The sequence below is a fragment of the Taudactylus pleione genome, unplaced genomic scaffold (genome assembly GCF_031769625.1).
Source record: "Taudactylus pleione unplaced genomic scaffold, aTauple2 ptg000110l, whole genome shotgun sequence".
In the NCBI taxonomy this organism is placed as follows: domain Eukaryota; kingdom Metazoa; phylum Chordata; class Amphibia; order Anura; family Myobatrachidae; genus Taudactylus; species Taudactylus pleione.
The window spans coordinates 138,515-164,319 of record NW_028284512.1 but is presented as its reverse complement, the minus strand read 5'-3'; the positions used below and the strand labels follow the sequence as shown (position 1 = coordinate 164,319).

The 25,805-nt window shown below is 42.9% G+C and overlaps 1 protein-coding gene across 1 annotated transcript in view; it reads left to right on the top strand.

Annotated features, from left to right (window-relative positions):
• Positions 1–29: 29 nt before the first annotated feature.
• PSMB7 (proteasome 20S subunit beta 7) overlaps positions 30–25,805 on the top strand; it is a 48,270-nt gene continuing 22,494 nt past the window's right edge. Inside the window, exons 1-5 of the mRNA XM_088471088.1 lie at positions 30–149; positions 2,493–2,586; positions 5,418–5,515; positions 9,090–9,230; positions 12,814–12,929. Coding sequence (XP_088327214.1) covers positions 88–149; positions 2,493–2,586; positions 5,418–5,515; positions 9,090–9,230; positions 12,814–12,929 — 511 coding nt within the window. The 5' untranslated portion in view covers positions 30–87. The remainder of the gene's footprint in view (positions 150–2,492; positions 2,587–5,417; positions 5,516–9,089; positions 9,231–12,813; positions 12,930–25,805) is intronic.

Sequence of the window (25,805 nt, the reverse complement as noted above, 5' to 3'; positions counted from 1 at the left end):
CTTTATTGACACATAGAGACACAGTAGGGGCGGAAGTTGTCCGGTCTTTCTCTCCCGGCGCCGGAAGTTCTGCTGTTCTCAGGAAAGATGGCAGCTGTGACTGTGCGCTCTGCTCCTGTCGGCGGGTTTGGGTTCGGGAACTGCAGGAGGTGAGATGAGAGGGGCGAGGTGCCAGCGGGAGGGTATCAGTGAGTAGGGGTAGTAGTGAGGGTGGCAATGCATGGTGAGAGACCGGGCGGCGGCGTGACTCAGCCATACGAGCTTTGTGCCAGGGACAGGCTGTATCACTATGTGCTGATGGAGAGGATGCCAGCCAGGAGTAATGTTATGCTTCAATGGGCAGCCTGTATAGTGAGGATAACCTGATGATATTGTATAGGGATGGCCATGGGATAGTGGCATGTAGTAGCCATCGCTAGGGAACTAGGTGATGGATAACCATGCACGATGCTCTGTTACAATGTTGGCAAGAATTGTACACCCATATTGAATGGAAAACACATTAACGCTGAATCAGGACCATCGATGGTCGCCAACTATCTGATTCCAATGTCCATCCTTAATAATGCGCACTCTGTGGATATAAGCAGCTGATGCAGTGTGAGTACCGCGCCATTATGGCGTGAATTCACTTTGTGCATTCCCTAACTAGCTGGCACATATGTATGCGCCCATGCAGATTCTGCCACTTACACCTCCTTGAGCCTGGATAGTCAGGGTAGGAGCACTTGTGTCTGCTGAGTAAATCAAATGGATGTGATCAAATTTGTGAGCATATATACATGCCTATATATAATTAGTGGGTAGTGGGGTGTCAGTTGCAAGTAGCGGGTGATGACGGTCGCCAGCACTAGTTAACCACTTGTGATTGGCTGTTTGAGAACGTTCCATTGAAGTTGCAAGGGAATTTATTATGCTATATTGTGCTTGATTTGGCAACATTTCATAAACCGCAAGGGAAATTATTTCAGCTGTAGAGGTTAGAGGTTTAAATCATGACTAGTATCAAATGTGTTTGTTGCAAATAAAATAAACACAATGGGGCAGATGTACTAAGCTATGGAAAGTGATAATGTACCAATCAATTGGCACCTAATACTCATGTTACAGGCTGTGTTTGAAAAATGACAGGAGCTGATTGGTTTGTAGTTTATCACTTTCCAGAGCTTAGTACATCTGCCTCATAGAAACATGGGTGCAAGAGGGATGTAAGTGTAAACCACCCAAACCTCTCCACATGGCCATCCAGGTCTCCAGCACCCACCCTAAGAGATTTGCCGCTTTGTGAATGTAGACAGTGGCAGTCATATAGAGGACACTTATTTGTAACTACGATCGTATACTTACCAGCATTTGTGTCCATCGGAATTCATTATACGTGACAGCTCCCCAATGTCCAAACCCGGCAGTTGTATTACATATGCGCAGCCGTGGGTCTGCACATGTGCAAGCAGCATCTACTGAAGAGGGATCCAAAGGAATAAAAAAAGCGAAGAGTTACCAATAGCCTACAATGACTAATACCATCTAGAAAGTTATGCTTTCTGGAGCTTGATACTTCCTGCAAAATCGCACCCCCTTAGAAACCTATGTGGACCGCAGTATATATCCGATATCGGCTGCGGCCCCTGTTCATATATATGGCGGATCCTAAAGTGATGCCGAAACCTCCGATAGATTTTATTGGAAAGTCAATGTCGCCCATTGTCTTTGAGTCCTTATTGAAAATAAATGCCATAAGTCAATTTATTGTTAAAAGCCTAAAGAATTATAATTCTAAGAACATTGGATGGAAGATCTACACTCCTAACAAATTAGACTAATCGACTACATAAAGGATTCAGAATATATGGTTGCTGAATGCTGCACACTCAGACGTGTTGATATCGTTCATCTTTTTAGAATGGGTGTGAAATAGGTGTGAGCTGGAGGGCTAATAAGAATCTGCAAGCTTGAGTCTTCGGTGTATATTTAGTACTAAAGGATGATTTTAATCGATTTAAAATCGATCTAAATCTATTAACATTGATGTTGTTTCTGGGGCTAAATCACACATTTACTAGTACTTAAAAAAACTAAATCAAAAATTGTCTGTTAGTAAATGTGTGATTTATCCCCAGAATCACATCGATGTTGATCAATTTTAAATCTATTAAAATCGACCTTTAGTAAATATCCCCCTTTGTCTTAGTTCATGCTGCCAGATACTTCCTCCTGCATAGCGCCTCACGGTCCAAACGTTCAGATGGGCGCCGGAGCCCTGAGAAATGGTTGCATGGAGCAGCCACTGGACTTCCGCTTTATTTCAAGAAAATACATTTTAAAATGTAATAAAGTGACAGCTGTGCAAGTTTTGTTTCTGTTTTAAGAGTATACATTGAGTATTGTACTATTTTGTTTATTCAAAATACAGCGTAGTCATGCTTTGAATCTATAGATAATGCCAAGCTTTGTAAATATTACTCATTTTAATAGTGTTTATTAATCCACAGGAACGCACTTCTGGAAAAAGAGTTTGTGCAGAAAGGACGTACGCTCCCCGCTGCTCGCAAAACAGGGACCACAATTGTCGGAATTGTGTTCAAGGTATGTATCTGAGTCTTTAGTACTTTTCAAAGGTTTCCTTTTTATAAGTTTAGCTCTCATTACTCAATAAGAAGATCAATGTACATAATAAACAACAGTAATTTATAACATATACTAATAATACAGCTGTAAATTGGTAAAACAAAAAGCAAATAATGTGAAATGTATCCAAATAACAATAAATCAAATTGTAGAAGTACATTAATATGATCCATATTTGCAGGTAGTAAAGTAGGAGAGATGATTTGGAAAGGGTATACGGATTACAACCTCAGAATGGTTACACAGGTTGAGTCTCCCATATCCAAATATTCTGAAATACAGAATAATTTTGGCATGACTGAGATAATGAAACCTTTTGATTTTTGATGGTTTAATGTACACAAACTTTGGCTAAGGCACAAATTATTAAAAATATTGTATAAAATTACCTTCAGGCTGGGTGTATATAACACATAAATGCATTCCGTGTTTAGATTTGGCTCCCTTTCCCAAGATATTTCATTATGATATGCAAATATTCCAAAATACAGAATATTCCGTTATCCATAATACCCCTGGTCCCAAGCATTTTGGATATGGGAGACTCAACCTGTACTGAAATCAGGGGGACCCCACAACAGTTTTTTCCCATGCAGTTTTTTCTCTTTTCTTTGCTACATATAGCAGTAAGAGGACAGTGGGTCTCATTCAGACCCAGTCGCAAACGCTGAGTGCTCGCAACCGGGTCGATGTTTTGACTCTACACACGCGCAGCGGCAGCACGGCGCGTGCGCAATCCTAGAGCGAGAGAATTTCTCTTGCTGCAGAGCTCTCTACAAAAGGGGCGGCTGTCGGTCGATCGACAGCTCGCCCTGTTTTGTAGGTATGGCGGGGGGGTGGTTTCACAAACGGAGGCGTTTGCCTGCCGTTTTGTGGGCGGCCCCACTGACATCAGCAGTGATGTCAGTGGGGAGCTTCCTGCTCGATCAGAGCAGGAAGCTCCCTGGGGCTTGCGGTTGCCGAGACCCAACCTTAGGGTCTCGACGCAAGCCCCGATGGTCGCGATGGTCTTGACCATCGCGACCATCACCCTGGTCGGTCGCTAAAGCTGTGGGTGTTAACCCACAGCTTAGCTAACGACCAGGAGGCCGCACTTGAAAAGTGAAGCGGCCGCCCTCATTCAGAGAAAGTGATCGCTTCTTGCGACCGTCTCTGAATGAGGGCCAGCGTACGCTCACTTCTGCTGAGAATCGTTGCAAATTGTTCCCTAAATTGGAACGATAATCGGCTGGTTGGGTTAGTTAAATCAAACCTGTTTTATTTAACCAACCAGTTGATCTGACCTTTTTCACTAGTTTTTTGGGGGTTTTCACACTAGCAGTCAATTATCACTTGCACCCTTACACTGCATGATTATTGTTTCACCTAGATGTCTGGTTGGCAAGTTAGAAGGCTAATAGTGCAGTTCATGGCCAGCTTCATTCCTGAGTCATCACTGTAATAATTACATTGGCTGTCACATACTACTCAAAAAAAAAAAAAATAATATTCTCCCATGTAAACTGATTTAGCTTCACAGACCTCAATGTAAAACGTGTAGTTCATGTGCAACTGGAAAAAAGGTTTAGTGTATATGCTATATAAAATAATGCAGATATCCAATTAGCCCAGATATATATTTTTGGGGGTGAAAAACTTTCCGCATTCCGATTATTCTCTTATTTAGAGGTGTGGGTTGTTTTTTTTTTTTATCATCACTCTATCCTATTTGTTAAGGCTAACAAATAGGATAATTCTGCCAAAAACACATAGGATCCATGATAAGTTTATGGACCTATGTGTTTTCGCCATTGCGCCGATCAAAACACTGCACTTTTCGGGACATCAGGTACTGAAAAAAGAATCCCCGATAAGTGCTGGACCCTTGGGGTTAGTTGGATAGCCCTAATTAGCAGTGGTAATTTACTATTATCTATTTAAGCGTTGGGGACTCCATCTCTACAAAGGCTCCTTACAGTAAGGAGGAAAACACATACTTCATTCTTCTTAGAGGACAATTTGACGTTCAGTCTAAGCAACTGAAGCTTTGTGCACTGCAGTGTGATAATCACCATGTGTACACCCAGCCCTCATGTGATAATCACCATGTGTGTACATGCAGACCCTCGTGTGAGAATCACCATGTGTGTACACCCAGCCCTCATGTGATAATCACCATGTGTACACCCAGCCCTCATGATAATCACCATGTGTACACCCAGCCCTCATGAGAGAATCACCATGTGTACACCCAGCCCTCATGTGAGAATCACCATGTGTGTACACCCAGCCCTCATGTGAGAATCACCATGTGTGTACACCCAGCCCTCATGTGAGAATCACCAGGTGTGTACACCCAGCCCTCATGTGAGAATCACCAGGTGTGTACACCCAGCCCTCATGTGAGAATCACCAGGTGTGTACACCCAGCCCTCATGTGAGAATCACCAGGTGTGTACACCCAGCCCTCATGTGAGAATCACCAGGTGTGTACACCCAGCCCTCATGTGAGAATCACCAGGTGTGTACACCCAGCCCTCATGTGAGAATCACCAGGTGTGTACACCCAGCCCTCATGTGAGAATCACCAGGTGTGTACACCCAGCCCTCATGTGAGAATCACCAGGTGTGTACACCCAGCCCTCATGTGAGAATCACCAGGTGTGTACACCCAGCCCTCATGTGAGAATCACCAGGTGTGTACACCCAGCCCTCATGTGAGAATCACCAGGTGTGTACACCCAGCCCTCATGTGAGAATCACCAGAACCTGTTTTGGGCTATTCTGATGAGTTTTTCTGTTTATCCTAGGATGGGGTTATACTTGGTGCTGATACAAGAGCCACCGAAGGGATGATTGTAGCTGACAAGAACTGTTCCAAGATCCATTATATTTCCCCCAATGTCTAGTAAGTATCCATATGATATTCGGTACAGGTTGTGGAAATAAGTAGTTTATTACTAGATAGATGAGGGTCCTGATAAATTGATCACATCTCTGAATTAATCAGATATCGTCTTACATGAACTTCCATTATATATTACGATCTAAAATGGGTCACATCAACAGTAATGCATAAGCGTCGTAATTTTATCCTTGGTGGTTATTGGAGTCTGTGTAAATGAGGCTCCGGAGTCTCTGTGATTGGGCAAACAATGAGCTTAGCCGTGGTATTTATTGAAGTGTGTGCAGTCTGTGGATGAGAAGGTCATGGTGTGACCTGATGGGAAGGGTCAGCAGGCAACTCTATTGCCTGATGTCTAATAAATGTCCTTAAAATAGAGATGTTGGATAGATGAATGTGAGATTTTGGTCAGCAACAGATTATGGCAATTGGTAGGTTCAAGTAGCCAACGTACGACACATCGCATAGTGCATCTGTTTATGTGTACAGAAGATATGTCTGTGAACAACGTCGTTCAGACATCACATCGGCCCTGCAGCACAGCCGATACCGATATATCTTGCATATCATCTGGCTGGCTGCACGGCCGACCCACTGATCAACTGGTATGCTGTCCCATGTACCGCCGACAATGACATCACTACCAGTTCCTGTGGGCAGACATACCAGGCGGAGTATTGGTAAGTGTGCATGCACAATATGGTTTGTGCATACAACTTAACAAATCGTTTTGAATTGGTTGTCCGATCCATTGCCCAGGTGTGTACCCAGCATTTAGTCTTAGTCATTGTTGTAGGTTTTATTGATTGATGTCATTAAAAGCTGTCATTGTGAAAATAGTGTGAATTCTGCAAATCTAAATACATTTGGGAATTTATTAGGGGATTTATAGTTTTTTGGTGTTTTACGTTTGATGAGTTTACGTTAAACTGACAAAATAGACAGGATACTCCTAGACTTGCACTACCGCACTGAGGAGCAACATGTGGCATCAGAAACTAACAGTACAGGTTTGCAGTTACGTTTGTTGAATTACACAACTGTACTGCATTGCTGTAAAAAATGTTACCTGGTCTGCAATTCTTCTGGCCCTGGAAGTTTGACATTTTTTTGGGGTTAATTCAGAATTATTCATATTATGGTAAATTTATAACACACAGAAGCCCATCATAACCTCAGTGCTTGATCACATCTCAGTGCTTTAAGTATGCTATTAAACACACATTGCACTGCGACATCTTAGTGCAGCGGTTCTCAAATTTTTTGAATCACGGTTCCCTGGAGTGTTTTAGCATTTTTTTTCACAGCACCTTTAGGCCAAAAGTTTCTTATTGAGAAATTCAGAAAAGAATATTAAATTAAATAAATTGTGCTTATATGTCATCCTTCGGTTCAGTTATGTGGTGGTGCACAGGGTTGTGCTGCTGTTTGTCCACATATTTTATGATTGTCAGTCTCCAGAACTAGTATTGCCTGTCAGATTCACCATAAATAATTTGATGTGGACCTGGACCACCGACCTGCGGCAGTCCGGCATGTGCTCTGCGGTACCCCATGGCCCCACAGCACCTGGTTTAGGAACAAGTGTCTTGTTTTTTAGGTGTTAGGGAACATCGTTCAGATCATTCCTCTAAATGTTGTCTGCATTAACAGTGCTTACACTGAGCACAGCCTAGTTTAATTGTTACTTGTAATTTGAGAATTTCTCCTTATGAATGTGGGGAGTTACCTTTGGTAGTTACTACCCACAAATGACACAATTTGCCTGTGGATGACAAAGTAAATCCAGCTCTACCACACACTCGGAGAGTTTAATATCTTTAGGCAGTTTATAAGGCTATGGGAGAATTTTTTCCAAATAAAAATAAGCTTAGCAGTGTTTTGCATATGTCTTATTTGTAGTGTTCCTGCCAGGCTGTCTTAGCAGGGCCCTGCCCGATTTGGAAGTGCTGAAATGCGCCCTGCCTTTATGGCAATGCCCCGCTGAAACATCTGCAGTGTCTCGCAGGCTGGGTAAGAGTTCCCGTGAAACAATCACCGGCGAGTGAAGAGAGATGCTGTGCGCATGCAGGGAGCGCTTGGGGGCAGCCCAGCATCTCTGTCAGTGCTGGGCATGTCCCCAACACTGATGAAAGGTGCCTTTTAAAATGATTGCGGATTTAAAAATACAGACTAACTCGCCAAAATTACGCCTGTGCCAGCATCTTGTAGGCTACTGCATAAGCCCTCAGTTCTTTTTCAGGGAATCGGTATGTAATCCTGGTGGCTAAATAGCCGCCGGATCAAATACCGACAGTGGAAGACTGACAGATCAAAATACCGACTGGGGCTGGTAAGCAGCCTAACCCTCCCTACCCTAACAACCCCCCCCCCTTAGTGGTGCCTAACCCTAACCTCCCACCGTTGGTGCCTAAACCCCCTTCCCGCACTCTACGCCTAACCTCCTGGGAAGGGGGGGGATAATCCTAATCCTGACCTCTCCCTAGTGGTGCCTAACCCTAAATTCCCCTGGGGGTTTCTAAATGTAACCTCCACCCCCTTGGCTACAACCTAAGATGCCCAGCTTGCCTTCGTTCGGTATGCCGGGGATTTCGTCATGGGGCTAATGATGGGCGACAGGATTTCAACACCCTAACTTTAGTCCCATGTCGGGCTTTCAGTGTCTGGATTCCGGCCACGGGTAGACTGACTACATCCACTTTTACAGGGCAGAATCCGTTAGCATCCATGGAGATGGCGCTAGCCAGCTGACTATTGAGCACATTGGGTATGCTACTAAGCAGCCTCTCTCCTGGCATTCCCAATCATGTGAGGATGCCTTTTACCCCTCATGCCACTTATTAAAGCCTAAACTTTCTAACAATAACAAGTATTCCAGCTGCTGACATGTACCCCTTTCAAGGGCACAGGCAGAGGAAAAGGCAAGCTGCCCTAATCCATTTATTGCCACATACCTATGATAGTGGGGCAAATAGTTGTACAACAGAAAGTCTTCCAGACGCACATTGGCATTATGGCAAAATATACTCACTCCTGGCATACAGTAAACGCTAAAAACTCTATCCGTTTGTAAACGCGCCTATAGACCAGCCTGCCGCGCTGAGGTGTCTGTTAGGAACCAGTAATGTCATTGGTTTGTAGTGAATAAATTGGCTATTTATAAACCTTTTTCCCATTAAATGTCTTGCTTCCTCAGTGATGTTCTAGATGAGGCTTGGCCAACCTGTGGCTCACCAGTTGTTGAAAAACTGCAAATGTCCCAGCATGCCCTGCCACAGATTTGCTATTAGGGAATGCTAAAACTGAGCCACGGCATGCTGGAACTTGTAGTTTCACAACAGTTGGAGAGCCACAGGTTAGCCAGGACTGTTCTTGATTCTAATACACTAATAAGCTGCGCTCTCATCGTTGTTTGTTCTACCTCCATGTTGTTTAAACAGTAGGCGAATGTTCCTATTGCTTTTAATAAAGTGTAACTTTATATTGGTTACAGAGTTTCAATTCCAGTACTTAGTGCTACGGACTTATTATATTACTCTTTTCTTTGACTCTTTGCTGTTCTGGACTTGTTCTATAGTTGCTGCGGTGCTGGAACAGCTGCCGACACAGAAATGACAACCCAGATGATCTCTTCCAACATGGAGCTGCACTCTCTATCCACGGGACGGATGCCCAGAGTAGCCACTGCCAACCGCATGCTGAAGCAGATGCTGTTCAGGTAACATTGCTTTCAAGTGCTGAGGGACAATTTAGTTTTTGTTTGTTTAATAACTTAAATGGACTTTGGTAAGGCTTAATGCCCTTTTTGATCAGGCTTTGCTTGAGCTGTTTTTGTTTCCAAGATCTATATTGTTGATTCATATTTGTATTTTGTATGATTTTGAAACAGGAACATAATAGGGCTTTGTCTAGAGTAGGGGACCGCATGATATAGGAATTTGTGGTGTTGAATTAACAGCGGACAAGAAGGCACCCACAGAATGTTCTGTTGGTCATAAACTAATACTGGGATGTTTCAGTCATCCCAAATCACCATTATCAAGCTCCCTTGCTTGCTAATCATCTAGAGCAGGCCTGGCTAACCTGTGGCTCTCCAGCTGTTGTGAAACTACAAGTCCCAGCATGCCTTGCCACAGTTTTGCTATTAGGGAATGCTAAAACTCTGGCAAGGCATGCTGGGACTTGTGAAACTACAACAGCTGATCTAGAGAAAATCCTGTGATGGTCTCTTTGTGCTTTTAGCACATGGCTTATTGTATATTAGTGTGTGCATGCTACACAATTGATTCAACAATTCAATAAGATTCACTTTTTTTTTTTTAATGTATATATGGCTTTTGGCTGTGAGGTGAGTAATAAACCATACATTTGTCTGTGAGACCTGGGAAGTTTGCTGTTGAAGGCTACACCAAACAAAGTTCTATTTTGGTTGGGGCCTTACCCAAGTATTCAACATCCAGTCCCATACCAGTCACTGTGCTAGCGAGGGGAGCTGTGTGTGTAAGTCTGTCACCCGATTAAATCTCTGTGGTTTCCGTCCAAAACCTCCTAATGTGATAGCTTTGTATTACTCACCAGCACCTTCATGAGAATCGCCCTTCTTTGGCAGATCTACTGATCACAAGCTTCGGCTAATGGCACACTTTAGGTACATACATATTTAAGTCAGTGTACACAAAAGCCAGTGTAAATACCAAGTTCCTGGTACCGGAGCATTGATCAACTCTGTTATGGCTGCTGAGAGTTAAAACTTTATCATATCCTTATTAGGGAGCTATTTAAGTGTTTTATCGCATACTATCTCCCGTCTAAAGTGATATAAGTATATAGCAGAGGTTCTGAAACTCTGCCATTACAGTACAGGTTTTAAGGATATCCATGATTGCGCACAGGTGACTTAATTAGTACCTCAATCAAATTGATTTCAGTGTTCTCCCCTGGCTGTTTTCTGTGGGCGCATCGCCCGGCAGAAACAGCCCGCCCGGCACTTTTCCCCGCCGACTCCCGCTGTGGAACGCTGGCCTCTGATGTGACCGGAGGCTAAAGAAGCCTCAGATTGCTTTAGAGGCCAGTGTTCCCAGTGATGCACTGTGCTGGTGACGTTACCCGCGACATGAGCCTGCCGCGCATGCCTGCTGGATCTAGTTAGATCCCGTCATCGCGAGGCAGTGGGAGAGGCCAGCAAGTAAAGGTAAGTGCTGGGCTGGGGCCAGGACCAGTCTGGGCACTATTTAAGTCTGGGGGCACTGCATAAGGGACACTATTAAACCTGGGGGCATTGCATAAGGGGCCAGCCTGGGGGCACTGAATAAGGGACACTATTAAACCTGGGGGCACTGCATAAGGGGCCAGCCTGGGGGCACTGAATAAAGGGACACTATTAAACCTGGGGGCACTATTTAAGCCTGGGGGCACTACATAAGGGACCAGTATGGGGGCACTACTTCAGCCAGGGGGCAATGCATAAGGGCAAAGTTAAACTATAGGGGGCAATGCATAATGGGGAAAAACTACAGGGGGCACTGTATAATGGGCACTTTTGACTGAGAGCCAGTGGGGGAGCAGCCTGAGACATGTTGGGCTGGATTGGTAAGGGAGATACCCCTTTTCCCAGCGCACGCATAATTGCGAAGGTCCCCACCCGGCTACTTTTGGATGCCACCCGGCTGGAAAAAATTTCTGGGGAGAACACTGGATTTGACCAGCTGGGCTCAAGCATGGATATTTTTAAAACCTGGACTGTAATGGCAGAGCTTGGGATTGAAAAATTAAATTGCCTTTTTTGCAAAAATAGGTGTTTACTGTAGTGATGTCTTACACCAATCAGAGTGTGGTGCATTGGAGTGAAACAGACACATTTTCAGAATCCTTAATTCAGCGATTGAACAAAATCCAGCATTGCTCCTGATCCGGAGCCTCTGCTCAGAGTGTATGAAAAAGACGAGAGTCGGGGGCCATATGGTAAAAAAGGACTCATGCGCTTCCCCCGATAATACTGTAACCCCACTTTGAAATGAATAATTGGAGGGCAAAAAAAAGAAAAATGGCTTGGTCTGGTGTAGTTAGGCACTTGCTCTGTTTTTCTTTTACAGTTTTTGGTACTTTTGTCTGGAAATAAAACCAATGTCATCTGTTGCTCAGGTCAACATCCAAGAGGACTGTTGTGCCTTACAGCAGGCGGCTAAACGGCAAACTCCATGGGCCAAGCCGTACCTAATAATGTCAGCCTACTGAGCGAATGTGCACGTACCTCTACATAAATCAGCTTGTTGACAGTCAGTGGGGAGAAAGTTAAAACCCCACCGAAGAGAAGACAATATTCAAACTGTGTTGACAAATCATAACGTTCCCAATTCTCTGGGTTCCGTCTCGTCAGCCATTGTTCTGAAGCTTTACTTTACAGGAATGTGAAGAGTTGTCTGCGTTTGAGATTGAATTGCTTCTCGCGGTGTTCATTTGTCTGACAAGGAAAAAAAGCAAGCAGGAGAGAGGCTCTGCATGGCAGCTCCACCATGAAATATTTATACCAAGCGTAGCAGCGGAACAGTTTAATTCTGCAAGGAATTTTCAGCAGCTCTAGGCAGACACCATACATCACTGCGTGAAAGCAAATAGGAGAGTGTACATCATTTTAAAGTTTTAAGGAAAGGAGATCTGGGTATCTGCCTTTGGCTTAGTGTCAAGCGTCAGACTTTTTCGCAAATCAATTACATGATACTACTTTGGTTTTAGCAAGTTTGTAAAAGGTGTCAAATAAAAGGGAGCTTTGTATCATTTACACAGATGAGGAATCGGTTTTATGAAGATAAAGCTGCTGTCTCATTTAGTCAGCGAGTTCCTTGTCGGCGTGCATCCTTATACTCGGTTTAACGCTCCAGCTGTCAGCGGGGAGGCGCGAGCTAGTTGGGTTTCAGTAAAATTGTTCATGGTTGTAAGAGGTTGTTTCTCCCTGTAGTGATTCAGCTGTAAGTCCTGTGGGGGGTTGTAGTTTAATTAGTTAGTGGGTCAACATTTCTGCCGAAGGCCGTAGTGTTAATTTGGGGAAATACGGACCAATCTGCAAAACTGAGATTTTAAGTTTAGATCTAAATCTATCCTGAATGATGCTATGGTTCTATGTGTTTGCATAAAGCTAACTCTTGCATTGGGCAACTTTTTCCAACTTATACAAGATATTTAACAATACCATGAGGGAAGGGGGATCTCCAAATGGTGGGGGTCTCTTACCATGAAATATGTAGTATGACAATGTTGGTCACCATGTCGTTACTTACCTTTGCTGTTTCTCCCGCTACCCGCAGATACCAAGGTTACATTGGCGCTGCGCTTGTGCTAGGAGGCGTTGACTGTACTGGGCCACATCTATACAGCATTTATCCTCACGGATCTACAGACAAGCTGCCGTATGTTACCATGGGTGAGTGATGTTCTCCTTGTGCAAATGGCAACAGTTTATACATTTTAAAACCACATATGTGTAATTATATGAGGTAATTTACAATTATTACATATTCAGATTATGGTGGAGCAGGTTTATTGACTATACTATGGTCTATAGCACTTGTGTCGTGTTGTAGAAAAGTTTGTCTTTTAACCACTTAACTATTTTTTTTTTTGTCACAACCGCACAGAAATTGTAATTTAAAAAAATAAAATGTAATTAAGTTTAAAAGGTACTTAAAAAAAATAATTAGACAACCCCCCCCCCCCCTCCTAGTTATGATAGGTACCTGTGGCAGAGCCCCCACCCTTCCCTCCAGGGACAGTGGGTGCCCAATTTAGTTGCCCGCCCCATGTCACTATATAAGTTACATTTTCTTTTTAGATAACCCCGACCCCCCTGCCAAAAATTTTTTTTATTAGCCAGCATAATCCCCCCTCCTCCCCAAGGCCCAAAAGATGCTCCACACCCACAAATTAGCAGGGCAGAGCACTGGGCAGGGAGTTCCTCAGAGGGGGACTATGTTCCCCTCCTCGCACTTTCTATCGGCACATGCGCCCCAGAGTGCCGTACACACAGCATTCTGGGGCACGAATCTGGCAGGGATGTTTACGGTCACTCTTCACAGCCAAAGGGTTGTTAGTGGGTGACGTCACATTAGAGAGATTTCTGAACACTACCTTGCTCTTCATGGGGGGGAGGGGAGGGGGAGGAGGAGGAGGAGACCCATGAGTGTCTGCAGCTGTATTTTGACACCTATAGATGGCCATGAGACAGACTGGTAGATGGCTGTAGATCAGGAGCATCCCAACTGACTCGGCCCATCCTCTGCTCCAATCCGGCCCAAAAAACGGACCGCAGTTTGGAAACGTGGTTCCGCCACTACTCCTCGGCACCTCCACCCGGTGAGTGATGAGAGCTATGACTACCCTGCTTGAGAGGTAGACCGAGCTGAGGGGATGCCACTGAGTGGAAGCAGCCGCCTATCTAGGTTTCCCGCCCTTAGGATGTCCCCAGGCCTGCCAGCCACCTGCAGTCAGACGCGGGCTGGACAAGAACTGGAGGCAACATCTGAGGAGAATGGAGATCATGCCATGAGGAGGATAGTCAAGATAGGCATTGGGGCAATTATCTGTTGGAGGACAGGCACTGTGGATTGTATATGAAGAGGATCCTGGATGATGTTGGCAGAAGGCATACTCTAAGGAGAGAGAGAAGCCCAGGGGCATTATCTGAGGGGAATAGGGACCAGGAACTGTATCTGAGAAGGAAAGATACCATTATAGACCACTGTCATTATCTGAGGAACAGTATCTGAGGAGACTTTAGACCAGGGACTCTCGCTCACAGTCAGTCACAACTCATTTACATTAATACAACATATTCTCACAGTGAGTAAAATTGCTATCTAAATATGAGAAATGGAGAAATGTTTATTTCAATAAGATTTACTCAGAAAATAACCCTTACCTAATTGCTGGGAGGCTAACTGAGAGAAAAACATTTGTGTCCCTTCATTCAAAGTCTCTTCCTCAATACTGCACTCCAGGAAAAAAGTATGGATGCCCCTGCTGTAGATAGTCATGTATTAGATAGAGAGATGTTTTTGTGTGTATAAGTAGGTGAGCAAGTAATGCTCCGATTATGGTAGTTCATTAAACTGCTATAGGCATTTACATTTTCCTTTATTGGATTGTTGCTCTGACTTTGTTGTATTGCATAATTTGTCCACTAGGTGGTGCAGTTGCACAACATATCTGCATAGCACGTCCTTATAGTTTGTTGTTGTGTTCTAATTACTGTTTCCTAAATATGTATTGTGATATTCTATTTCAACTTACAAATATTTCCACTAATAGCAGCTTTGTATTTATTATTATTATTATTGCTTTCTTACAATATCCCTGTCACTGATTAACATGATTGGTGCCGATTAGCGAGTGTCTAGATGAGGTTTATTTGGTTTATTATGACATTGCTTTGTGGCGCGCACAGGTTGGCATATGTTCCAAGCCTACTTGTCAGTGTAAGATGGCATTTTATGAGTCAATAATAAATAAAAACTACCTATATATCAGGCTTGCTGATTGCTCCAGAAATGCTTCCGTTGGAGGGTTCCATAGTGCCATTGCATTGATTGTCCAAGTTAATTACGGGAATGAATGTCAAGCCCCTCCCATAACAAGCGCTGCCCTATTGCTGGGTAATAGCTGCCTGTGGAATGTTCCCATACACATATGGTTAATGGCACAAGCATGATTCTAATACAACACAACTTTGTAAAAGACAGATGCAATTAACGGTAGTAAAGTAGGTCACTTCTGTTTACCTTTTGTTCTTTATAAAGCGACATAATCTTTTGTTAGATAAGAAATTAGATGAAATCACATGTATGATTGTGTGGGGGTGGGGTGGGGGGTCAGTGACAAATATTTCCTTATTATATGTGCCGTGAGTGCAACAACGTTTTAAGGAGTTCCAAATTGCTTGCATCTCACCAGCCAGGTCTCTCCCAGTACATGTATATAAGTATTAGGAGTTTATGTGATAGAGTGCGATCTGGTGCCACTGCAGGGATTCCTGAGTGTCTTCCTGTATTTTTAAAGCGGCAATCATTTTAGAGGCAAAAGCAAACTGGTTTTGCCTTTAAAATGATTGCCGCTTTAAAAATATGGGAAGGCTCTCAGGAGTTCCCGCAGCAGCACTAGAAAGCACCCTATTACATAACCGGATTCAATTAGCCGCGAAAAAACGAAAACTTAACGTCTGAGAAGTTTTCGCACAATTTGCGTGTTTTTGTGCGATCTTTGTGTCTTTTGTCTGCATGGGCATTTCACACTATCCTATTACAAAAGACGCGATAACGCATTAGTGCAAAAACTGTGCATGGTGAAACCAGCGAAATGTACAGCACATTTTGGGGAAATCAGCCAGTACCCCAACTGATGTTGGTAATCTATATAGAAGTATATTAGTGGACCTAATAAAAGTATTTGGGTTTTTAAATTGTGTCAAATGGCTGTTATATGAATGTTTGTAGAAGTGTGAAAAAATGATAAAAAGCAATATATTTGGAGAAAATAATTGCTGCAGTTGAATTGGGGTTACATTTAGAATGTGTGCAAGTATATTTTTGGGTCTTAAAAGTGCACTTTAAAAAAGCAAAACAAAATTAAATACACCTGGTGGAGGCACCTGCAATGTTCAAAACATATTTCCCATTCACACAGCCCCCCAAATACCTGACCCACTACTTTAAACCCATTTTCAAACACTTTTTACATTCCGACCCCCAAAAATGACATGTCATTATTAGGGGGAATTAAGTTAAATAATAAAAAAAATGTTTATTGTTTTTAACCTGCTCTGAGATGGTAAAAACAGTTTGCCAGTTTTCGTCTATGGAGTTTTCGCTCATGTGAAAACTCTGGCAATAGGATTGCATGATACGCAGTGTTGTATGAAAAGTTGGCATTTGCGAACACTTCGCCAAAACGTGACTTTTCGCGGCTAATTGAATCTGGCCCTTAGTCTTCTGGAAAGCATGGCCCTTATATGCCAAGGCTCTTGGGATTTATTTACTAAGGGCCACGGCAATAATATTAAATGCAAAACCAGCTGTGACTTGTATTTAATAGTATTGCCTCTTCCAGTCCTTATGTATCGTATCCACTACGGGATTAAACGATAACTTTATTGTTCAATCGCTTGTTAATCGGCCGCAAATCGGGCAGTGCAATGACATATATCATTGCCCGAACATGCTGGTCAACCTGACGACGTCGTCAGGTTGACCATGTTTCGGGGATGATTGATGTGCCTACACCGACGACTGATCGTTTAGTGTAGGCACATCACAGACTGTCCTAATCGTGCTCTCGTTTCACAGTCGCCTAGTGGATGTGAGACTTTAGTTTGATGGTATCTGCGATGTGTCGTCAGTGAAAGCCCCCATCCTACACTCTTGTGCACAATTAAATTTTTAAGAAACATTCCTTTCATACACTGATATTTGGAGAGGTTGCAGTTTTCTTCTTCCTTTTATTTAACTTTTAAACTTCAAATGACTCATTCCCTTCGTTCATTCTCATAAAAGCGGGGACACTGGTATTTAAGGACAGTATCTGATTGGCAGCTCTAAGTGTAGAGGTGACCGTTTTGTGCTGATCTTCCCTTTTCTGAAAACCTGAGCACCAAGCACCTGACCTCTCTAGCCATAGACCCTAGTGACTGACTGTGCGAATGGCATTCTTTTGTTCCTCAGTAATGTTAGAAATAACCCCTTCCTCATTTATTGTATTGGAGGATGAGTGCAATCATTTGAATCCCCCCAAAAATGGCTTTGCTCCTAGAATGTGCCAGTGACTGAGAGACCTATTTACAGTAGTACCATATTCTTAACTAACAACCAAAGATCCAGCGTCCAGTCATGTACTCTCCTCACTAGTGCCTCTGTAACGGTTGGAGGAGGGCATTGAATCCGTGCCGTACTGACATTGGTCATGCCTTGTGACTCCTGGAGTGGAGACAAACGTATATGTGTGTATAGATATATATATATGTGTGTGTGTGTGTGTATAGATATAATATTGAAAGCCGTCATTTTATGGGCTGCCCCCAGTGTATATTCTGGTGATGACATTGATACCTCACTAGTCCCTAATAAATTGATAGGCATCATTCTTGTGTGTAAATGAGGGGTTGACATTCAAAATCCCTTCTAGTAATGAACATGGTTAGTGAGGAGGATAATTGCCATACAAAGTAGTATTACACCACAGTGGAGGTAAAGAAGCAGAATAAGATTCAATGAGGTGAATTCAATTCAGCGCGATGTTGAATGGAGGGAGCTCCCGCAGCTATACAATACACCGCGCTGTTTGGGCAGGCAAAGGATTTCTTCTCGCACCCCCCTGGGGATGCGAGGAGAAATCCGAGAAAAGTGCCGGGCGCACAGATGATTTACTGCTTAGCGCAGCGCTAACAGCCGCTCGCCCGGCACTTTAGTCAGAGAAGGCCGGTTCTCGTGCCTTAACACCCTTGTTAAGTCGCGAGACCCGGTATTCTCCAACATAACCGCGCACTGAATTTAATATCTCCGGGAGCTCCCTCCCGGCGCTCTTCAATTCACTTTGAATTGAATTCCCCCCATTGTATTTTTTTCAAGTGTATCATTTTCTCTTAATTATATAAAGGCTGTATTTTTTTCTTTCCTTTTATTTATTGCTCAATGTGTGGGTAGTCCTCTCAGGAGACATCCAATGTACTGTCAAACATAATTGATAATCCTCTTTTACCTCTATAGTATTATGAATAAGCTGTTCTGTATTTCCAGCTCTACAGTTTGTCACCTCTTTATTACCACCCTAATTATTTTGTTTACCTCTCCTTATCCCCCTCCTCATCACAACACTCTAAATAGCTTTTGAAGACCTCTCAATCTCTGGTATAGGTACCCAAATTGTCCGCATTAGTTTATTTGTAAATTGCTTAAGAACAACGTTTATAAATTGACTTTCCTTCTGACGTTTCCAAGCAGAAATTTAGCGACACTTTTCCACTGATTTTTGTGCAGATTAGATGGATGTTTTTAACTGGAAGTGTGGTGGTCATCCTAGGCCGCAATGCCTGTAATGTCTCGTGTCATAACCCTCAGATTTCAGAGGCATGAATAGAGGCTGTTCCATGCAGCAATACACAGTGTCTCTCCCAGGCTGTAACTTGGTTAAACAGATAATTAGGCTGTGTGGGCATAGTAGATCTGCTGTGTAAGGTGCTGAGCTGATGGAAGGACATGGCACCTTATAAAATGCTGATGACAGCAAGGTGTCTCGTCATTAATGAGTTAGGAATTCTAATTAGTTTTCTGGATGCTTTTTTAATCACGCCGCACCCTGGCACTTCTCTGATTCTATCTCCATCTTTGTGATCAATTATAAAGTTTGCTTCGACGGAAAAATATTTGCTAATATCTGCAGTATTGTCGGAATATGTCAACGAAGATCCTGTAGTCTGAAGGCGCGCTGGCTGAGGCAAGGGTGGCAGGTAATTAGGATCGTATACACCAAGAAACAGTGATGCTGGACATTTAGGAATATCTTGGGTATTGTGGTAGTTTATAAGCAGTTTATTGCCTCTTATTGGTTGTTTTAAGACACCTCAGTTTATTGGTTGTCTAAGGTCGCCCAGTGTTAGTTATCACAAACTGCTTCTGTAATTACTGGAGCAGCAGCGCTTTACGTAGGGTAAAGTAGAGAGCTGTACATTTTTATTCTCCACCTGTGCGATATATAATACATGTGGAGATAGCTATAGATTAATCAATAGAGAAAAGGTCAGGTCCATCCTATGCATGAAAGGAGTATCTCACTTTATATAGCACTTCCGTTACCCCCACATGGTAAAGTTGCCCATTTAGTTGTCTGAGCTGCATTCTTCAAGGCGGGTATCCACTACCCGACGGTGAATAGACCGAATGATAACGTTATCGTCCATTCGTTCACTACACTGCGCAGTGCCCACACTGAACGATATTTCGGTAAGTGCAGACACCCTCCCTCATCCCTGAACGTGGTCAACATGACGATATCGTCCGGTTGGCCAGCATGTTCGGGCGATGAGCGATGTCTGCAACAACCAACGTGAATGCGCATCGCTGGTTGTTGCAGACATTTTGCTGCCCGATTTGTGCCCGATTAACGAGCGACTGAACGATAACGATGTCGTTATTGTTCAATAGCTCTGTGTAATTGGGTAGTGGATACGCACCTCTAGAGTACAATCCACACGACAGTACCCAGTGACGTTACAGAGGCAGCTAGGGGTAATATATTAACAAGGCCATGGTTCTTGGTGCATTGTCAGGGACTATGGGTTAGTGCACAGAATTGCTGCTTGGACAGTGTTAATGCGACATTTGCACTTATCACCAAAGCGTAGCATCAGTTTTCGGGGTTGTTTTTATTCTTGCGCATAGCTATTACGTAGTTTTAAGAGATTTTCTCATGGTGTGAGGTCTGAAAAGCTCAAAGGTTGATAGGATTGCTCTCTGTATTTCTGTAACTCTCATTACAGTATAAGAATAACTTTGGTAAATAACAAAGTAACAGAATACAGTAAAATACACCAGATATATAAAATCAGAAAATGTGAGTTCACCAGTTCCCTGCCTGGCACTTAAAGAAATGAAGAAGACCATAAATACTTCTCACGCTAAGGAATATTTATACTTTTATTTGAAATGGTTAACTTGGTTGAAAGCAGGAATTTGGTAACAGTCCTGGGCAAAGGTTTTTCTTTTTATTGTATATGACAGAGGTTCCCACACTCCGTCATTACAGTCCTGGTTTAAAGACATCTATGCTTGAGTCCAGATGGCTAAATCAAATTGACTGAGATTCTAATTAAGTCACCTGTGTTCAAGCATGGATATCCTTAAAACGTGGACTGTAATGGCAGAGTTTGGGAGCCTCTGGTGTAACATTTATGTATTGTATAACATTACATTGTGGGGGAGATTTATCAAAGCTTCACAGTACCAACCAATCAGCTACTAACTGACATTTTTCAAGCACACCCTGTAAAATGACCACTGGTTGGCTGGTACTTTATCTCTCTTCAAACTTTGATAAATCTCTATCCCTGTACAGAAGTAGTGTAGTGTGATGTGGCCACAGCTTACATGCTTTCGGATGTCATTTCTTGATGAATCTGTGTCCTAGGTTACACTGAACTTAAGGACAAAATTACCTTTTTCCACAACAAATTAACCTAATCTATTGTACTGGGTATACCTACATAATACAGCTAGCACACCAGATGTACATTAAAGTGCACTTGTTGCTTACTCACTGTGGTAGCAGCTGACATTTTGCTAGCGTGCCTTATATTGACAGAATACTGACAATTAGTGATTAGTTGAGTAGGAACCTTGGACGTCCCAGCGTTATGACTCCATTATATCACTTTCATTAAACACACTACGCATTGAGGCTACTGTAAGCAGAACCTTTCATGTATTAGTAAGTTGCAGTCTCTACTGTAACCCTAAAGATCATTTCATGATGTGACCAGAGGAGGCGCTGCTGCTCTGTTAATGAGGAAGCACAAACATTCCTGGAGCCATTGTATGAGGAAAATAGATGTTTGAACTATTTTAACTTTTTTTTTTTTGGGTCATCACTGCACTTTAATATTCGCTACCTAAAAGAGCATTTATTGCATTACAGTTCAGCAGACTTCTCGGCTGTCATCTGAAATATTAATATGCAAAATACACAGTAATGTTAACTTGGCAATGTGACAGTACAGTTTGTAATGGCTTATGTACTTCCATTACTTTTTTTTGTCTTTTAACTGCAGAATTTTAGCTAAGGTCGTATAAGACCTTTTTTAAAAGTTGTGATGTGTTTAGCCAGAAAAGAGCTTGCTGTAGTTATAGAACATATATTCGTTTATAATTGATCCTAGGGACCCCTTTCATGCATTTGATCTTCCTATTTTGTCTTTTTAAGCATTTGTTAGTCGTGTTGTGTCTTCCAGTTTTTTCATCGGTTACTATATACCAGGTACAATATCTGCTTCTTCCTTGGAATAAGTCAGTTGCTTAAAAGCTATTAAATGGTGATATTTGGGCAGCAGGTAGACCATTACAAATGCACAATAAAATCCAATGAGCAGGATTTTTTATTTTTTTAGTATTTCCAGGTTGTAGTCTTTAACCTTTTCTCCGCCATGTCCGCTGCGAAATATTGCAGGCCTCTCCAGGCTCTAGCAGCATTAATATTCATAGCGCGCATTCCTGCTACCATGGATTAGTGCCAATCTCAAACTGCTCTTCTAAGTCCTTTTACATACACTGTAAATAATTGATGGATTTGCCTGCCTTGTTTCAAAAGGATGGTCCCGCTCCACAGACCCGACCAGAAAATGAATGGTGAGTGAGCAGGTTTTGCAAAAAAAAAAAAACAGTTTTGTATGTTATTATGAAATAATAACTGACACCAGAGTCCATTTGCTGATGGAAAGCTTTCTTACGTCTCGCAAGGGGTTTAAGAGGTGCTCCGTGCTTACTCAGGAGTGAAAACATCAAATTAAACTGTTTGTGCTGACAAAGGAGAAATTTTGGATTTTGAGCAAACGATGCAAGATTGTGTGATTGCTGTGCCTGTCTGCAGGAGCAGCCCGGCCTGGCCTCGTAATGAAATGCATGCATACAATTAAAGCCACTTTGAGCGTGCAACTGGAGGATGTGTTCCGTCAGTCTCCAGCGACTGCAGCCGTTCCCCGGACACTAGCTCCGTTTCATATTCATAAATCAGCTCTTCAGACATTGGCAGCACAGGTCCCGCAGAGTAGGTAGGAGCACCGGGAGACCAGGCCTTGCAGCCAAGAACAGAAGTGAAAAATGATCCCACTTGATGGGGGCTCCCGGAATTATTGCTGGAAAAAGCAGCAAATTGAATAGCAATGAGAGTTTGTGAATAAGCACCTTGTCAGGAGATCTGACACTGACTGATGAGAGGGTTCAGAGATGGAGCTCCCCCCCTGCACTGTGGCTAAGAGGTCCTGCTTGCTAGAAAATGATGGCTTTTAGGCAGCGGACTATACATCTTCCTTCATGTGTAAGCCTATGAGAATGCCTTCTGCCTTAAATTTAAGATCAGACCATAAAATAGAGAGGTTCCTCTCCTGAGACTAATGCGATAATCACTTTTTTTATCTTTTTTTTTTGTTTGTTTTTGCTTTTTTAGATTTTGTATTTGTTTTTGTTTTTTTTAGATTTGTATTAGTTTATTACGGTATCAAGCAGTAAGTTCTTCCAAAATATTGAATTTTCTAATTAGATGGAAGTACAAATATCGCATAGGTGACGAGTATGTGGATAACAATGATATAAATACTGTAGCTGACAGAAAATAACTATATGGCATTCTGCTGTGGAATAGCGTTTGTATGAAGTAAAGTAGGTTTTAAAATGTAACTATTAAATAACAGATAATTAAAAGTAGGTTGCATGTGTTAGGTTGCTGAAATGCATAAATATATTATGGAGATAAGATGAGGGTCAAAGTTGAACAAAACACATAACACAAGAAAGCGGATGGGGAATTATTACAGGGGTGTAGAGACCATCTCCATCTGTGCCTTAGAGAGGAACCTTACAAGCGTATATGCAGGTACACAGCCACTCACCAGCTCCAACAGCAGGGAAGAAGGCCTAACATCTAGTACAAGGTAACCAAGCTAGTGCAAACCCAAATGCATGATCTATGAGATACTCCTCCGTTCTGCTATGCGGAGAGTTCTCTCCTCCCAATAGTCCAGTTAATGATAATCAAGGCAATATCCTTTGAGGGAACCCATGCAATGTGTCTGGGGGCAAGCACAGGAAAGCCTTATTTGTTTCTTTAAGGGTTGCGGTGCAATTCTATCGCCTACGACCACTATCCAAATGGTGGACATCACCAAATGTGAAAAGCACAGAGATCCCCACTTGCTTGCTAACCACACATTCATTTTTAGCAGTAAATATATATTTTTTTTGTTTTCCAATTTATTAAGATTCTTAATGACTTTGTGTATAGTAGAAGAGGGGAACCAAAATACTACTTTCCAGATCAGACCACTCCAACTCCGAGAGGTAACTTAGCATGTCCACCTCCCACGTTAGCCAGCAGGGGCACTAGCAAGCTGTCTGTACGAAGGTAATGGAAGCATCTCCTGGGGGATCGGGATTCTGTTGGCATTGCAGCTCCATACTGTTTGGTTTTTTTCTACCACTCCTCCTTTAGTAGGAGCTTTACAAATAATAAAATGTCCTGCAGGGAGAAAAAGCTGCCAGAATTGCAGTGCCTTGCCACAATATATTGGGTATATTTGTCCCTCAAGACACCAGTTGGTAAAGCAAAATGAGTGGCGCCTTAACCAGTTCTGTAATTCAAAAATCCAACTTTTGTATCAAAATAACAATGTTTAATAAAGATAAACTTATGCTGGGCATACACTACCAGATAAAATGTCTGTTAGACCGACAGACATTTTAGCTGGCCGGCTGCCAGCCGCAGAAGTCGCCGGCATACACTGTGAGATTTCTCTCAGTGTATTCGGCAGATATCCGCGCTCCGCCCCTGGGGGTGGAGACATTTCCCTGTTCCTTCTGTAGGAAGGAACACAGGAAATGTCTGTCTGTCGGCTGCGCTGGGCATACACTGCCCGATACGTCCGACAGTTTACCGGGAAATATCGCATCGGACGGGCATGCTGGACAATCCATCATGCCCGACCGAGAAATATTTAAGCCTTGGTCGCCCCCCTCCCCACACGCTACAATTATCGCGGCGATCCGACGATATCGGGCGGATCGTCCCGATAATTGTAGCGTGTATGGCCAGCATAAGAAACAGATCAGGTCATAAAACAGTTATATTGTTGGACTGAAAAGCATTAAGCTAGGTCCACATCTAACGGATATATCTGCAGATCGAATAATCTGCTGATGATGGTTGTACATACACACTGAACAACCATCTGTCGTCTGGCTACGGGTCCCTCTGGCCAGGGGGGCGTGTCGTACCCCCCTCCCCGTGGCCTCCGCTGCAAGTGTACAGTGCGGTCAGCTGCAGATATATTCGGCATCGGCTGTGCAACACGGCCGGTGCGATATGTCTGTGAACAACGTTGTTCAGACATCGCTGGTACACACTGGCTGACGCACACAAGATATATTGGCCAATACATTGATCGGCCAATATATCTGACAGTGTGTACCCAGCATTAGTGTCATTTAAAAATATGTGAAAACCTATGCATAGTGTGCCCTTCTACTTGTAAAATAAAAAATCTGGTCTGTGTTCCTTAGTGCTCCAGTGGCTCCGCTGGTGACATGAACAGTCCACAGCACCAAATGATGGTCAGATAATAGTGAAAGGCACAATGTTCCCTTTGTAAAGCACTTATAGTTCCTTTGTGGATGTAGCGAGCCCAGCATACATTCAATGACTGGTATCCTAGATTGTTAGCCTGGACAGTCTTATGCAATAAAGGAGGGCATGTACATAATAAAAGTGAATCTAAATGCAGGCTGGAGGAGAAGAACAAAAGCTAAAGACGTAAACCCAAGAGAAACTGAATAAATGGAATACATTAAACAAACAACCAACATAATGAAGTATAGTAGCCCATTGTTCAAATCAGCAAGCTGGTTGTACCGAGGAACCATTGACAATGGATGCATCCACTATATCTGGAGACCGAAGGTTCCATAGCTCATATATAATATGGAGTCTCACCAATGTCCCCAGTGGAGTAGATCATTCCGGCAGGTATTTAGTTTAAAGGGAACTCCCCAATGATACTTTACTCTTTCTACCTTTATTGGCTTAATCACTGAGCGTGATAGGCATCACTATAACGGTACACGGAGAGGCCATGTTAGTTGTGGCGTTCTACACGCTAGTTATAATGGGTAATTAGCAATCTTATGAGGTGCATGTGTGTTGCATACAACCTCTGCAGCCTCCATCCTTGCATTCAGCAAGTGGGTGGCTTATTTCAGCTTGTATTTAGTGCAAGGAGCAAGTAAAGTGGCCTGTGCGACTATATTGTCCCTGGTGCTACAGAGTGTAACACACAGAAATCCCCAGCTCAGGGGCCGAGCGCTAGATATCACTGTTCCCTCAGCTCTGGCTACTGAATCTGATGAATGTGCTGTATTATAATGGGTAATTAGAAGTAATGGGTCAAGGGGTGGAAGCAAACCTCTAACAAAACACATACATTGGGTCGCCATGATTTTATATCCAAAATGCTGTATATAGGCCTAAATAAAAATGTATAATTAAATGGCATAAA